Genomic DNA, 18,273 nt, shown 5'->3' on the forward strand with positions numbered 1-18,273 from the left:
TTCAGTGAAAAAAAAAGGGAGGGGGGTTGAAATAATTGACATAATACAAGCTAAAAAAATCCCAAAAAACATAATGAAGGAACAAATGAAAAAACAAAAGAGAGACAACCACCTTCTGAATACCGTAAGTTTAAAGTTTTCTTCACACCCATTTCACACTTTATTAGCCCAAGTTTCTCACACAACCTCATTTTTTTTCTCATTACAGATTGGAACTTCATTGATGGTTTCCACTAGGTCACTTACAGTTTACCATGCATCTGTCATCTGCTCTAACACAGCCTCTCAATTTTATGTCGTGGCCCTTCCGACCTTTTATAATAAGGCAAACCAACCAAGCAACATTATGAAACAATAATCAAAAATGGTAGCTCTAAACTGAGAAGACATTGAGAATGCTACTGTTCTAAAGTTTTAAATTTCATCAGCGTTTTTCCATCACTTGTCACAGGCATTTCGTCTGCACATTATCTCAGGCTTGGTTTCTCTAATTTTTTTGCTCCCGCTCCCCTCCTAGCCATTCGATGTGAAAATGTTTCCACAAAGACAGACTTTTGGCCTGAATTTTCGACACAGTGATTTCATCCTGTTTTGAATTGTTATAAAACCAATAGTTTGTAAAGTAAGAGGTCCGCAACCTCACTCTGTGCACTTATTGTTCATTTCCATCTGTATCAGTTGTTTTCATTTCTTTTCTTCTTAGGTTAACACAGTTTTAAGTTTCAATTATGTTTGTATTAACCCCTGTTTTCACTGTATTTTATCCCAGCGAGTTGTTTTTTGCTCCACAAGATGATGATGTAAATATTGTACAGTATACTGTTGCCAATTTTGTTTCCATCATGTCTCTCTTTTGCTTTTTCATTTGTTCCTTCATTATGTTTTTTGGGATTTTTTTAGCTTGTTTCAACCCCCCTCCCCTTTTTTTTTCACTGAAGATGGCTCAAACAAGCTGAAATATGTTTGAATTTGATTACTCCATCTAATGATGGAATATATGATGTACTGAATAGGAGGATGCATTCAATTTTTTACCTTTGTAAAGTAAAGGGGCCTAACAAGAAACACAAAAAAGCAACTGATCTCTCATAGCAATTCATTGCACATGAATAATGGCAATACTGTTTCTAAGACAATTCACTAACATTCCACAAAGACATGAGTGAATTATATTAAAAGTGACTTAACCTAGTCAATGACCTGTCTTGGCTACAGTTTCAAAGTTTGTCAATTCATAACAGACGATATGTGGATGTCTCTTGCAATGTGGATAGTGATCGAAGGAATCCAAATTGACTCACTTATAGCTTCCACAAAATTGCCTCAGATGGAACTAGTACCCTGTGGTCCACTCATGTTTCCTTTTAATCCCAACACCTTATAGATATCTCATACTACTTCACTTCCATTCTTTGGGAGGCCACAGTTGTCTACTTTTACCTCTTTCTTCAATAAAACAAGTGTACAATCTCAATACTGTATACAGAATTGAATTGATCAATTTACAAGTTACCAAACTAATACCAAATAAACATAAAATCTTCATGACACACCGATGGGTTTCGAATCGGAGGTCATCATTGCACATAACATATTTTAATTCCAGAAACACACTACTTGCAATGCCGATTCTGGTTTTGATTTCTACATCCAGATGCCAATCTTGTGTATTCTAGGTACTTGAAATGTGACATCCTTTCGATGTTGTTTCCGCCCAGGATAAAAAAAAAAGAGCACTAGTGATTTTCTGCTTGCTCATTACCATCTATCTAAGATTAAAAGCACATATACCGATCTTGAAAATGAACATCTAACCAGTCACCACTTAAACATAAAGATTACTAAAGAAACCAGTAATAGAACATAAACAGTTACTTTTACCTACTGTGAATAATTCATTCTTAATTGAGGAGGTAAATCATACTTTCACTGACCGATATAACCTATGCCAATATTACCAACAGAACCATTACTTCCCAGCTCCTGTGTAGTGAATTGACAATCCTGTCTTCAGCAACTACTAAACACTAAATGTTCTACTGGAAGCCATATCTGCCACAGGCACCATAAATAAAATCTAAGTTACAATTAAAAAAAGAAACACAACAAATATAAAAACATTATAAAAACAAGTTGGGATTGAGTGGTAATGTATAAAAATGTTACAAAGACAATAAGTAAATAATGCAATATCAAAAAGAGATACACTCAAGAATTAGGGCAAGCATATTGAAAATAAATATAACAAAACAGCCCATGAGAGTTAAGTAGCCCAAACCTTTCTCTCTTGTACTATACAACTGGTGCCACCTTCCCAATGCTTCCACTGGAACTATGCATATGTAGTATTAATAGCTCCAGGTGCCGGAAATATCAGTCACAAACAGAACCTGAATTATTTCTGCATTTTAAAAAAAATTCAAAAACTTGTACATGTTCAGAATTACCACTAAACTTAACAAAACAAAATTAGAATTGCCAAATATTCAAAATATTTTATAAACTCCACTAAGACTGGAGAGTTATTTCTGACATGTGTTTCGTGATTAGTCCTCTTGATGTGAATGCACTGAAAAATATAACATATTTGGAAAAAGAACTAAGTATTTAGTACTAAAGTGAATGCTTCCAGGATGCTCCTGTTTTATGATGGAAATCCAACAAACATATTGCACACATGTAATAATGCCCAATGTGGATAAATAAAAACAACACATTCCTCAATAGTGCAACATTTCATGGATACGTAATGTTCATCATTTATAAATATCACTCTTTGTACACATTACCAATAACAACCGACACCTACCAGCATTCACTCTATTCTGACTAGCAAGGTTGAATGACCTAGGTCAGGGATGGCGAACCTATGCCACGCGTCACTAGGTGACAAGCGAACACGATTTTGGTGGCACACCATATGCACATATTAACGTTTTTATGTACGTCTTGTACTATATAATATACATATTCATGCATGGTATAGTTACAGTGTTTCAGGTTTAAGAAATATATACCAAAAATCTAAATTCTAGCTCCATTCGGACGTGCATTATGGCAACACTTCAACACTGATAGGTTCGGAAGTCAAGTGAGATAAATGCCAGATGCATCTGACGAACCATTCGCTCACCCACTTGGCTTGTGTGTGGTTGCCAGCATCGCGTAATTATTTGTAGTGTGTAACTCTTTATTGTTTCGAATTTTGTAAGACAAATAGTTGCCAAGAGATTATCTCAACTTCGAGATTTGGAGAAACTATCGCACTTTATTTCAAAACCTCATATTGCACAAATGAGTGCTATTAAGGCCAATTTTTTTGAGTGGTTAGATATTGACAGTTTAGAAATAGAGTTGACTGAATTTCAAGAAAGCAGTACATCGGTGAACAAATTCCTACAACTTGGTGAAGAATTGGTGAAAATCGTGTGTGCTGTTGACGATGAATATTCTTTCCAGAAGACAAAGAACATGTGAAGTCAACTGTTAGAAACCGTCCTAGTTCAGACCAAAGTGCTTCTTGTGTGTTATCGAAGACAACAAGTTAAGACCCTAACATAAATGACATGGCTACTAAGATTCAGCAACAAGTTTCACACTAAAGTTGAGAACTACATTTCCCTTAAAAGTCCTTCAGCAATATTAGTATTTTCGATTTCTATATCCAATAATACTCAATGACGAAGTGTGTTACAATGGGCGCTTTTTATATTTAAACAAAAATAATGTTAGGTATTCTTAAAACATGCTTATTCTTACCCCAAAAGTTACTTATTCCTTCAACTGAGGTTCTCAGCATGTTAAAAAATGTATTTTTGCGGTATTGGCAAAATACGACCATGGAGCATGCAATGAAATGTATCATTTTACTGTGTATGTGTAATAACATATAATGAAACATAATTTGGAATTACGGATGGAAGTCGGTGATAGGTTGGGGGAAAAATGTTGTAGCCATTCCAAAGGAAAATAACAAGTGGCACAGTATACAGTTGAAAAAAATAAACCAGGCATAAAATGGCACACTAGTTGGGAAAGGTTCGCTATCCCTGGCCTAGGTAGATTACAAATAGAATGGTAGTTTTACATTTTCAAGATTAAAAGTTTAATCCCAACAGACACGTTACGGGTGAAAAAATACGTAGCTCTCCATATCAAACAACCTGATATGCAAAACTATCCTGATTTCTTATATGAACACCTCCCCAAATGTTCAGCAGGTAGCCATCACCTCAAAAAGCCTATGACAGGTACCCAAGATAGTTTGATGATGATGTCCTGAATGGTTTACCACACCAAAGAAATTAACTTTAATTTAGATGGAGAGAACTTTTATGTACAGTGATTACTTTCTCATTTGCTGTTAATGGTACAAGTTAAAAGGCTTCCATAATTTTGTGACTTTTGATGATATATTTGTGAAACGTAACTCATATCTCCTAAATGATGATGATACTATTATTATTATTATTATTATTATTACTGGCAAGTTCCATACAGTCTTGAAAAATCTTAAACAAACAAGCTTTAGTGATCATGTACAAGAGATTCTACAAGAACTAAAATATTTTCTGTTTCAGTATAAAATAGATGATTTCTCTGCTCCCTGAGCAGTACATACTACAAAAATCGAGTTCCAGCATGTAGGGAAGGAACACTGTAATCCTCGCCACTTACTGAAATGAGGTAAAGTATGGCCATCCAGGCACAAGCTTACAACCTACAGATCTACTTCCAGTTACTACTGAGGTGAGGTCTCATCTTCCCTGGTAACAGTACGTAATTTAAAAGAAGTTCAACAGAAAGAAACGGCGGTCAAGATGAAGGGACTGGCACATACGTGAAGAAACTGGAGGCTTTGCCCATGAGTTAACACATACAGAGAAATATCTCTATAGCCTCTTAAAACAATCTGGCCAACAGCTTAACTGTGTTCTTATGCAGGACTCCACAAGATCTCCAAAGAAACACAGAGCATGGTCAGATTTTGCATGGGTGACACCGTGCAGTTGGCTGGCAAATAAAAGAAAGGAAATGTTTACTTATCATATTGCAAGTAAACTCCTGTTCAGCAAAACCTCCTTGGAGTAACAACCCAAGTGGATTGTAACATTCTCTACTGCTGATCAGAAGATTAAGGCTTCATACCTCTTAAAAACCTCTAAAAAACTTATTGTTTCAAGAGAATATTGGAATTAAGGCATTTATAAACCTAATATTTTCAACATTTCTCTTTTTGTTGTTGTTGCCATTCTCCTGAAAAGGGCACACATATGTGTAGAAGATTAAACAACAAGCAGTAGCAAAATGTTACACGATTGGTTTATACCAAACCAAATCTTGTGCTTTAAAACTGAAGGGTCACAAGTTACGATGGCGATGAGCCATAGTGTATTCCACTTCCAAAGGATTCAGTCCCACTAGTGGTCTGCTTCTCAAAATTCTATGAGAAACTAACATGCTTATTCTCACCCCAAAAGTTACTTATTCCTTCAACTGAGGTTCTCAGCAAGTGAACCAATTCATAATTATTGCACCAGCCTCAGTGGAACCAGCCCCTTCATATACACACTTCTTGTAAGCTCTGCAAGCGAATAACAATTAACAAACTAGCAGAGAAATGTCCGTCGTTATAAAAGTTTGTCCCAGTTGAAATCATCTTCAATATCTTCATCTGAAGGACTACCTGTCATTACAGCCTGATTGCCGCACACCATATTTGGGAAAGGACGACACTCATTACTTTCAAATGGCTGGTTGAGAAACCTGTCCTGATACCTATGTTCCACACGATTACGGAGGCATTCATTGGCATCATAGTTCTGTTGATCTTCACAGTATCTCTGGAAACCATGTTCTGACTGACTGCAATCACTGTTTTGGAATCTCTCGACATGTCGACGCTGTTCTGATTGACTCCTTATACGATCATGATCAAATACTTGAGAACTTTGTGTCATTCCCATTATGCTATGCAGTGATGAATGTTCATACTCGCTGCCAGAGAGATCATAAGCTGCAGTATTGGGGTATGCACTGGCAGGGGAAGTAGTGGTCCCAGGATAGTGGGGGTCATACAGGCCATCTACAGAGGCAGTACTCCCGAGAGGGCTGAAGGGGTCATTTTGACGATACTCATGTGAATAGGCATCATTATTCACATCATGGAAACTGGCATATGCATTGACAGCATATGATCCCTCATGGTGATTCATCATTCCTTGTCTGTAGGAATTGGCACCAGTCTGTACATTCCCATAAGCTGATGAGTTTGAAGGGATCATAACAGGATTACCAGCTGTTTGGTGATGAGACTGTTGTTGGTGCTGTTCTGGCTCAACACCCATACCATACTGACACAAGAGTCCATTCAGCACAGCTGAGAACTCTGTTGTATCTGTCATCTCCAAGTTACATACTTCACCTCCATCAGGGTTCTCTCTTGCAGACTCGTAACCAGCGCCAACTGTACAAAGTAAACAAAGCATATAACCACTGACATGGAAATGTGGTGTTCCAAAATAGAAAGTTTAAAATGACCTGTAATTTTAGCTTCTCTTTGGAGCTAACTTATAAACTGCACAGTGGGCATGACAATAGAAGTTGATTGACCAGAGAAAAGTCAAGAATAAGAAAAGAGAATACTGCAATCCATAAAAAACCCAGGATTTTTTGTATGTTAAAAGAATTACTGTTGAAATTTTTAAAATATGTTACCAGTTTCACTGCCACCCCTGTGTTCCTTCTCTCTTTGTCTGCTGAATGGCTAAACAGCAAAAATGTCCTTTTTCAGTCATAGAGAACTTCAAACTGTTTATTCATTTTACCTTGCTCTCAAAGGAGATAAAACTAAGGATCAAGGAGTTGAATTTACTATACCAACTGTCTTTCTCCCCTCACTACACAAAAAAAGCCATTCTCATTAACTTTCTACCAGTCATGGGTTTAAAAGTGAGATGCCCTTTCAATAATAGGTTATTTTTAATGCACGTTTAGGAGTGGTCTAAGGTGGTAGATTTCTTCATCAGAGTATATCAGAGAAACGATCGCCCAGATAGTGCTGAAATACATGAATGAGTTTAGCCAACAAGGCTTGTTGCAACATGAAGAACACATGACAGACTGGGGATGAACAGTCAGTGATTCAAAGATAGCTCACATCTTTGGGAATTTAGGTGAAATAAGAGTAAGGTTTGTCTGGAGAGAAGCTAAAGAATAAATATATATCTCTGTTCCCACGTTAGTTGGCTGACAAATTTCACGTGAAAAAAAAAAATCAGAGATATCACTATTATTTTGATCCTTAATGGCTCCCAAGATAGAATACTTGCAATCTGTACATTCTTCCTAAACATAACACACCTAATTCTACTCAAGTGTATCAAGAGTCACAGCAGGTGAACAAAAAATGTGCCACAAATGGCCAGAAATCTAAGAGTAATGAAAGTTGACATCAACCAGGCAATTTTCATATCAATTTGACTTTGTGGAATCAACATATAATACCACCATACCTAGCGTTAATTTTCCTAGCAGTGATTCTCCTGTCCTTAAAAGTCCATCAGCCTCAGCAACAATAGGTACAAGATGCAAGAAGGGATGTATGTTCCTACTTCACTCTTAACCTCTATTGACTTATGGTCTTTTATTCATTTACAGCAAGTTCAGAACTGTGATTAAAGAAAATACATTAATAATTAAATTTACACTTAATTCTGTCACTTTTGACATAACAGATACAAGTAAAATGGGAAGAAAGTAATTAACAAACCCTGTACACCATCCATGATTGCTGAGCCAGACCATTCAGTTGCCATTTTGGAGAGAGTTGGAGCAAAAGCACAGTTGTTGTAGTCACTGCTGTTACTGCTACACTCAGGACTATACGGAGAGGCCTGCAACAAGGCACCATAACACATCATGCTAACATCCATTACTTTGCATCATTCATTCGTGTACTGGAGATGGTAATGAATTAATAGGATGTTAGTAAGTGGAATGATAAGAAGCCCTAAGCAAAAAGATCTCATATGGACTTACTTCAAATTATGAAGGCACAGACTGCAATGAGGATGTCTGGGAATAACAATCTCGGAGTGAGTGACTAATCAGACGAGTTGTGTAGATTTACGGACCAACTGGTGGAGTGGATTAACCAAACTCCAACTCAAAAAGAGACGTTATCCACAATATGTCTAAGATTTCTGTTTTTATTCCAAACTTCCCAGTATCACTACCAGGACAACAACTTAAATTTCACTTAAAATTCACAAACTTGGAAGCGGCTGGAGAGTAGTATACCATGAACTGCATATTTCATTTGAATTGAGAAAAAGACTCCCATTCCATTCGGTTCCAAGACATAACTGACGGTGGTTGGGGAGATACATGATAGAACTGAATGTCAGATAGATACAGACAGATAATGCACTTCATCATCATCATCATCATCATCATCATCATCATCATCATCATCTCCCTTTTCCAGGTGACATTGAGTGGGGGCAAATATGATTCCCCTTCACTTTGTTCTGTCTCTCCACCATTCCTCATCCAACACTGTGTTCCAGTCTAGATCCAGGTTTCTGCTGCATATGTCATTATGGATAAGTAAACCTTCCATTTTCTGTCAGTTTACTTCCAAAGTAATTGAAGTGTTCTGCTGTCTCCTTGTCTCCAATTTTGTTAGTTCCTTTTCTATTTTTATTTCCTCTCTCATCACCATTGTCTTGCTCTTCTCCATGTTGATCCTCAATCCCCATTGTTCAATCCTTCTAATCAGTACGTTCAGCTGTTGTTGTACCCCTACCTCCTCCTCATCTTCTTCCCAGATCACATCATAATCCACAAACATCATTACATTCATTCTTTCCTCTCTATAATATTCCATTGCTGCTTTTACGATGGCATCCATCATCATTATGAACAGTAAAGGTAACAGCACACTCACTTGTTACAGTCCATTGTCAATTCCAAACCATTCTGATCTATCCACTGTTGTCTACACACAGCTGCAACAGTTATCATATATTGCTTTTATCACTGTTACTAGGTCCCTGGCAATGTCCCTCTGAGTCAGGCTTTCCCAAACTTTTGTTCTGGGGATACTGTAATATGCCTTTTCTAAGTCTATAAAAGCCATTACTATATCCTTCTCATATACCCAGCTCTTTTCCATTATCTTTCTCAGAATGAAAATGGGTACTACTGTTGATCTTCCACTTCTGAATCCAAATTGTTCCCATTTAGCTGATTTTCTACCTTTTCTCTAATTCTTCTTTCCAATATCCTTTCCATTAAATTGGTAACTTGGGAGATGATGGTGATTCCTCGGTAGTTACCACACACAGTCTTATCTCCTTTCTTGAATTCTGGTATTATAACACCCTTTTTCCTAATCCTTGGGCACTTTTTCTCTCTCCATACACACTTTAGTATCATATTACCCCACTGGAGTCCGGCTGGTCCTGCCATTTCTATGGCTCCTTCATCTATTCCCACAGTTTTTTCCATGTTCATCTTTTTAAACTGCCTGTCATTGTAATGTCTGAATTTTTCTTTTACTTCTTCCATTCCTGCTGGCTGGACACCTTCTCCACATGTCTAGTTTCTCACGTTCAACAGTTCACTGAAATATTCTTTCCATCTCTTCATTTTCTCTTCTGGTTTTGTTTGTACAGTATTACTCTTTCTTTATTCTGCACAAATGCTGCGTTCACTGTTTCATTCCTACATTTTCTTATAATTCCAAATAATATTTGTTTCCCACAGTTCAAATCATCTTTTACTTCCTGGATGAATGTTCCCCAACTTTTCTTTGGCTACTACTACTGTTTTGCAAATTCTTTATACTTCTATGTATCTCACTCTACTCTCATTAGTCTTTTGTGTTTCCATTTCCTTCCAAGCTTTCTTCTTTTCCTTTACTTTATTATTCACTATCATTCCACCCTATTGTCTCTGTCTCTATTACCTTTCTGCCACATGTTTTCTCTGCACACCTTACAAATGCACTCTTAAAATTATTCCATTCCTGTTCAACATGACTAAATATCTGCCCTTGGTATCAGTTTATGTAATTATATCCCAAACTCTTCCTGAACCTCCTTTCCCTTCAATCTCCAGATCTTAATCTTTATCTGTTTTGTGACCTTGGCTACTTTCAACTTTGCTATCACTACTCTATGGTCACTCCCAAAGGCTTCCTCAGGTATAGCTCCAGATTCCATAAGATTTTTCCAATGTCCTTTTTTCCACTAATATGTAACCCATCAGTTTTCATTCTTCTGTCTCCCCATCCATACCTGGCTATTTTTCTTCCTGAACCACGTGTTTCATATTATTACCTTCTGGCTATTTTTCTTCCTGAACCATGTGTTTCATATTATCAATCGGTTCCCTTGCCAAAAGTAAATTAACATATTGCCATATTCATATAGCCCCAGAATCTCTTTTCTTCCCACTTGTGCGTTCAGATCTCCCATTATAATTACAGTCGAACCTGTCTTAACGGACACCTTAATTTAGTGGACACCTCCCCATATTGACATTTTTCCATGGAACAAATTTTATTTTACTAAAGACATGTGTTAAATAAGCCTCATTTAAGCGGACACCTCGAATTACAGACAGCGCACAACGCCATTAATCTCGTCCACATGTCTTAAGCAGACACTTTACATGTTCCAGGACACTTTCTTTCAACAGGGCTTTTTTTTTTTTCAAATCATTTTGAAAACTTACGGGAATTCCTTTTGAATGCTTGTACTATTTCATATCCAAGGAAAATAGAAAGAAGGATACATAGGAATGATGAAGTATTGCAAGTAATCAGCTTCATTTTCCATATCATAGTCTAATCACAGAGACTTACAATAATTGAAAATCTTCCACCTTTTTGATACTTTTGATTTGCTTTTTAGCAAATTATTAATTATAAACAGTACATGTTTCGTTCTGATTTGAGAACAACTTCAGCTGTTGTTAAGCTTAGGTGAATCGCTAAGTTTCTGAATACATTATTTTCAGGTACATTGTTCCTCTTAAAGACTATTTGAATATAAATTAAATTAAAATGATGTTAAAACAATTTACACAATACCCTCTCATGCTACTTGCCCCTTCCACAACACCTCCACGATCCTCCTTAGATCCCCCCCCCCCATTTTTTCCTTTCCCTCCCACCCTCTAATAAGCGTTCATTATTCCCCACCCTTTTCTCTATTTATCATCTCCCACTCATTTATCAATCACCACGGCAAGCTGTTTCGAGTTAAGCCTCACATTGTAATTTCTTTTAAAATGTCTTCCTATTTTTTATATATTTTTATTTGGTTTTATTCTTTTTAACGATTTAAATTATTTTTAAAATTTACATATCCGCTTCAAAATTAAGTCCTATACTGTTTTCCTAAGACTTCAATTACGTCACCTTTTACTCTTTGGCCGGAGAAACAAATTAATATTTAGAAATTTCATGATCCGTATTGAAGTGGGATTACAATATTTAAAAATTAAGAGGGTTCCTCCTATTCAATACAAAGATATTTATTAATGTGAAAGAATCACATATCGTTCAAATGAGGTACTAGTTTCGGCACCAGATATGTGCCATCATCAGCCACAAAGTCAAATCGGGCAAACACAATAAAACCCTAAAACAACTTTATACACACTATAACATCTGCATGGATGAATATGAAATATGACTTCTTTTTTTTTTCCTAGGGGCTTTACGTCGCACCGACACAGATAGGTCTTATGGTGACGATAAATATGACTTTAAAACACACTATAACATTTGCACAGATGAATATAAAATAAAATATGGTAGATGAAGTTGCATTCCATTTTAAAATCCGTTAAAATGATGACACCGTTGTTGTATACCCATGGCGGTTTGTCCAGCTTATATATAACTTTAGTTTTCTAAAACTGTTAAATTATGCTGTGAGGTTTATTGTCATATGAAGTTGACACTATGTGTGTACTGTAGTTTGGTTCCGGAAAATAAACAAATGCCTACAAGACCTGCCTAACAACAACTATACATAACTGCATATCACAAGTTCAATTTCATAATGAGTTATCCTTCAAGTTTTCACATTAGAACAAGTCCTTTAATTCGTTATCAATATCAAACACAACATCTTCATGCGTCTTCATATTAAAATGCGGCATAACAGGATTATACTAGACCTGCTTATGAACTTCAACTGGATTTGTTTCAGCACGAAATAGTGGTGTTCTTTTTTCCCCTTTTGTCTGTGATCATTGTGTTATGAACATCTTGCTTCTGGACGAAATAGTGTTAATTTTTTGTCTGTGATCATTGTGTTAGTTGTTTTTAGATCTTTATGACTTAATTTTTTGCACGGCTTTGCTAATTGGCTGATGATGACACTTCAAAGGTGTTGAAACCGGTCCCAAATGAACAGGTTACAACTTCTATTTGGTTCAACTTAACAACGGAGTATTGAAAAGTGGATCCTTCCTTCTATTTAATATTGTATATTTCTCTATTCAATACAGAACAATCATGAAGTTTTTAACTTTAAATGATTTGAATGTGTTCAAACAAAGAAACTGTGAGTGAGTGGGCCAATGTTACAAGAAAATGCAAGAGAAATTGCAAATAACCTGACAGTAGAGGTTAATAAAAAAAAAAGAATGTGTGTGTCACACTGGGTCTCCGTTTTCAAGAACATCGCAGTTAAGAAAAATGTGCTAAATTCATACACCCAGCTAAATGATTAATTCCCAAAGTGGAAATGAATGTAAAGACTGTAAAATCATTTAATATCTTCCAGGTAAATATTTAGTTATAAATTATTTAGAATAATCAAAATAAAGATGTATGCTTATATTCAAGGTTCTCTGCTGTTAAAATGTTCTATTAATTTTTACAACCCTGTTTTAGCGGACACCTCTTGTAACAGACATTTTTCGATAGAACCGGCAGTGTCCACAGAAGAGAGGTTTGACTAAACTTCCTTATTTTCACTGTATTTCTCCATTTCTTCCAGGAATTGTTCTGTATTCTCTTCTTTATTTCCAGTTTGTGGAGCATATACTTGGAACAGATCTCATGTTCCTCTCTCAAACCATAACCTTACTATGACATTTCTGTCATTGATTTTCTTCATCTCCTCTACATATTCCAAGATATCCTTTCTAACGATCATTCCTACTATGTTTATTACATCCTGTCCTCCACTGTAAAACTGCCTGTACCCTTCCTTCAGTTTTCTTTCCCCTCTTCCTCTCCATTTTGTTTCACTAAGAACAAGGATGGCTATGTCCTATTTCATGAACTCTCAGTTCTTCGGTGTTGTCTGTCAGGGTTAGGATGTTGACTGTCCTGATTCGGATATATTGTGATACTAGTCGCCCAATTCTCACAGTTCCCCCAGTAACTGAAGAACTGTGCATCACCTGCAGGGGACACCCTAGCATTTTCTGAGGCCACATTATATTTGCACACATTTTAGGCTTTTATTATGATGAGTTTGCCACTCCCAAAAACATTTTAAAGCTGCTGGCAGCAGGTGACGAGGCCGCTCCCAGTATGGACTACAGATGCTTTCTGCAGCTGCCCTAACTTGGGGACAGACGCTGCCTTATAGGTTCCAGTGTCATTTCCTACACTGAGTGAACCATCACCCCGCCTAAGAGAACTCATTCATCCGAAGCTGTTGGTTCTCGTAAGGGTTGAGTTGACGCAACAATAAAAACAAATTTAGTAAAACTTAGTGACACATGGAATGAAATAACAGAACAGGAAAGCAGAATTCATTTATTTACACTCAACATGATCTGTCCAAGTATTGCCGCCAACATTTCTTTTTAAATCTGGTTCAGACAGGATGTCCGTTATGTCACAGGGCAACAAATTCTTGAAATGTACTGACAACAAACGAATTATTGTAGAGGATGGATCTGTGATTTGGTACTTTAGGGTTAGGTTAGCTGCAGCTCTGGTCAGGATGTTATGAATGGTTTAGATTAACAGGAAAGAATCTGTTATATAAGAGGGTGTCTGTTTGTATATAATTTTGTGGAGTAGAAGCAACGTATGATAGCTACGATGCTGGTTTAGTTTAGGCCAATTTAGCTCATGGAATGCAGGAGTGAAATGAATGAATGAATGAATGAAGGAATTAAATTTTGGAATGTTCATTATAAAATGGACACAAGCATTCTGAGCTCTCTGAAGTCTATTAGAAAGGGCACCACTTAGTCTGCTGTACACGACGTCACAGTAGTCGGAGGACTTATTAGTTGTTGAACTAACAGCTTCCTGACCTTCAAAGGAAGTAAATCTTTCATTCTTTCAAGTAAGTGAAGGGAGAAAAATACTTGTTGGCACATAGCGGTTATGTGTTCTGTCCAGTCAACATCCAGTATTAATCCTAAATCTGTAACTTTATTTTCAAAAGGGATAATGATTCCATTTAATGTTATTGGGGGGGATATCTACGTTCATTAACTAATAATGGGTCTAGGATGTACCTAACATTATAGCTTGAGATTTCATGGGGTTCATTCAGAGTCCGTTTAGTCTAGTCCACGTTTTGATCATAATGATGATGATGCTTGTTGTTTAAAGGGGCCTAACATCGAGGTCATCGGCCCCTAACGGTACGAAATGAAATAACAAAAAATGTTCAAATTCATCCACTGACCAAAATAAAATAAAAAATGTCATAAAGAATGAATGGATGGACATGAACCCAACAAAAAAAACCAACCAAACAAACAAAAAAACAGTGGATCAGACTCGGAAAAGGATAATAAATAATCGTATTACTGACCAAGGGACCACTTATAAAGCACAATGATGCTTGATGTCTACAGGGTGCAAAATCCACGTCTAAGGCCCCAAAGAATGGTACATGTCGCGAGTAAGATAGAACCATGGTATTTGACATGTTGGGGTACTAATCAAAAGTAGCGAAGACTCACGGTGTTCCACACAAGATGGTACTACTCACAAGTATTGTACTTCGTATAGGTAACGCAAACCTATGGTGTTTCTCACACAATGGCGCCACTCATAGCCAACGCAAACCGATGAGGTTCCTCACCTAGGTGTACTAACCACACTATCCCGTGGTCTTCCTCACATAGTGGGTACTAATCACAGGCAATGCAGACCCACGGTGTCGCTCATATAGTGGTACAACTCACAGGCAACGCCCAGACCCGCGGTGTTGCTCACATGGGTACGACGCACGGGTACTGGAAAACCCCACGCCAGGCTCTTGGCTGCTACTAATCACAAACCTATTTTGTACCTAATATAGTGGTACTACTCGCAAGTACAGGCAACCTATGGTGTTCCCTGCATGATGGTACAAATCAAAAGTAGTTTTATGGTTCTAATTCAATCATCCCTTGGTTGCTCCTTTTAGTCGCCTCTTACGACAGGCAGGGGATACCGTGGGTATATTATTCGTCTGCGTCCCCCACCCACAGGGGGTAAAGGGAGAGAGAAAAGAAGAAGAAAGAAGGGATCCATCACTTCGAAAGATGAAGTAATGGACGAAGAAAGGCAAGGGCTGCGAAGAGCGTGAAAATGAGACTCCCTAGGCCTCGAATGCTCTAATACCGTCGGGGTCGGAAAAGAACAGGAGTTGACCAAGGGAGGTCGGACAGGATAGACGAAAGAGAGGAGCCTGGCACAAGTAAGTGGAAGCAATGCCAGGACTCGGCTAAGGGCCCCGTGGTCGCCAATCCACACTCTCAAGTTGAGAGCCCCCTGGCCCCCTTTTAGTCGCCTCTTACGACAGGCAGGGGATATCGTGGTTGTATTCTTCATCTGCGTCCCCCACCCACAGGGGGTAGTCCACGTTTTGACATATGCCAGGTCTTGATTAATTTTACATATAGCTTTGTGAATACCGGTTACTTCTGCGTGAGCATAGACCTGCAAATCATCTGCGTATAAATCTTATTTAAAGTTTTCAATATTTGATGAAATATCTTTAATGTAAAGGGAAAAGAGAAGAGGAGAAATTATAGAACCCTGATGCGTACCAGTCTCAACCAGTTTCCACGAGGATGTTCTTTTCGTGATCTAAATACACGGACTACGATTTGACAGAAAAGATTTTATCCACGTTATTACATCGGATGAGAAAATCAACGATTTTAATTTTGCCAGAAATATATCTTTATCCATGAAGTCGAAGGCTTTAGTCAGATCTAATAGTGTTAAAAATTGTTAGCCGACCATTATCCATAGCACATTCAGTACCATTAAGTACTTCCACCAGAACTGTTGTAGTATTGTGGTTAGGGCTAAAACCTGTCTGATATTTATTGAGTAAATTGTTCTCATATACGTACATCATAATCTGCTTATGAACTATTTTATCAAGAGTTTTTGACAGAAAAGGTAATATGCTTACAGGAAGTAAATCTTCTGGAAAAGTAGGATATTTCTCTCTTTTTTTTTTTTTTTTTTTTTGATCAGAAGAATAATAGCTTGCTTCTACTGAGAAGGAAAAATGCCACTCATAAGGGATGCATATATTATATCGTTCATCATCATCATCATCATCATCATCAATGTCTCACTCCAGTTGCCCGGGTGTGCTTAACAAGCCTCCTCCACTCTTTTCTGTTCTTCCACTTTTCCTGCTCCATTACTTCCACCACATCCAATCCAGCTTCTCGCATGTCCTTCCAAATCTGATCCATCCACCTTCTTCTCAGTCTTCCAACTGGTCTCTTTCCCTTAACTTCTCTTTCTAATTCCCTTCTTGCTACCCGTTCCTTTCCCATTATTTTTACATGTCAGAACTATCTCAGTCTTGCTTTCTGTATGTTCTGTACTAACTGTTCTATATTTAGCTCTTCTCTGATTTTAATATTTTGGATTCTATCTCTTCCCGTCTTTTTAACCAATGTTCTTAAAAATTTCATTTCTACTGCTTGGATCTTACTATCTTGTCTCTTACTAGTTACCAGCGTTTCTAGTACGTATGTATGAAATACTGTTTATATAATGTTAATTTCATTCTCTTGGGTACTTTGTCATCCCATAAAAGCTCTCTGACTTGATGATAAAATGTTGTACCTTTACTTAGTCTGTTATTAATTTCAGAGTTGATTTCATTACTTTCATTAATAATGCTACCCAGATATGTAAATTGTTCTACATTCTCTAACCGTTCTCCATCTCTGTTCACTTGGCTTCTCTTTTTCTCTTTTCCATAGTGCATGACTACTGTTTTCTTTTTACTAATTACCATTCCAAACTCCTTCAGATTTTCATTCCAAATGTCCAGTCTCCTTTGTACTTCCTTTTTCTCCCTTTCCCCAAATCACCACATCATCTGCAAATACCAAAGCATTCACTTCATTACTACCGATACTCTGTTTTACACGTTTTATGATTTCATCCATCAATATAATAGACAATAATGGCAACAGTGCACTTCCTTGCTTGAGACCTTTTTTTGTATAAAATGTTACAGAGTCACCACTCCCCACTCGTACACTGCTTTTACTCTCATGATACAGCATTTTTATCTTGTTAATTAATGAATTTGGTACATTCCTTTTCTGTAGGCATTCCCATACATGTATCATAAGCTTTTTCCAAATCCACAAATACGAAGATGATTTCCTTGTTCCTTTCCAGGTGTTTTTTCATTATCATTCGGACTGTAAATATCAAGTCTATTGTTGATCGATTCGGTCTAAAGCCATATTTTTCTTCCTCTAACCGTGTTTCTATTATATCCCCCAGTCTTTTTCCAAGACTTTCTCCATTATATTTAGCCCATGTGAAATAGGGTTGAAAATGAAAAACCACAGCCTGTTTCCAGTCATTTGACCGGGTCAGGAATGGAATGAATGAAGCCCCCATCTAGCGGCGAGGATAGGAAATGTGCCAGCTGCCGAAGCCTGTCGCACTCTTCTGGGGCAATGATAAATGCCTGACAGATGAAATGTTAATGGAGAGTGTTGCTGGAATGAAAGATGACAGGGAAAACCAGAGTACCCAGAGAAAAACCTGTCCCGCCTCCGCTTTGTCCAGCACAAATCTCATATGGAGTGACCGGTATTTTACCGCGGTATCCAGCTGTGAGAGGCCGGCGCGCTTGCCGCCTGAGCCACGGAGGCTGTGATAATAGGGTTATACCTCTATAATTTTCACATTTCTTCCTATTTGCTTTTTTGAACAATGGTACAACGCTTCCTTGTTGCCAATCTTCAGGTAACCTTTCATCCTTTTCTATGGCATTGAAAGCTCGGTACAGC

At 37.4% G+C, this 18,273-nt stretch overlaps 1 protein-coding gene across 2 annotated transcripts in view; it reads right to left on the reverse strand.

Moving 5' to 3' along the window:
• Positions 1–18,273, reverse strand: part of LOC136857053 (forkhead box protein J3) — a 107,260-nt gene that overhangs the window by 12,446 nt on the left and 76,541 nt on the right. For both annotated transcript variants that reach the window (XM_067135417.2, XM_067135416.2), the window contains exons 5-6: positions 7,772–7,895; positions 6,296–6,466 (exon numbers count right to left, since the gene is read on the reverse strand). In XM_067135417.2, the coding sequence (XP_066991518.2) occupies positions 6,296–6,466; positions 7,772–7,895 (295 nt within the window). The remainder of the gene's footprint in view (positions 1–6,295; positions 6,467–7,771; positions 7,896–18,273) is intronic.

The sequence above is a fragment of the Anabrus simplex genome, chromosome 1 (assembly GCF_040414725.1).
Source record: "Anabrus simplex isolate iqAnaSimp1 chromosome 1, ASM4041472v1, whole genome shotgun sequence".
NCBI lineage: Eukaryota > Metazoa > Arthropoda > Insecta > Orthoptera > Tettigoniidae > Anabrus > Anabrus simplex.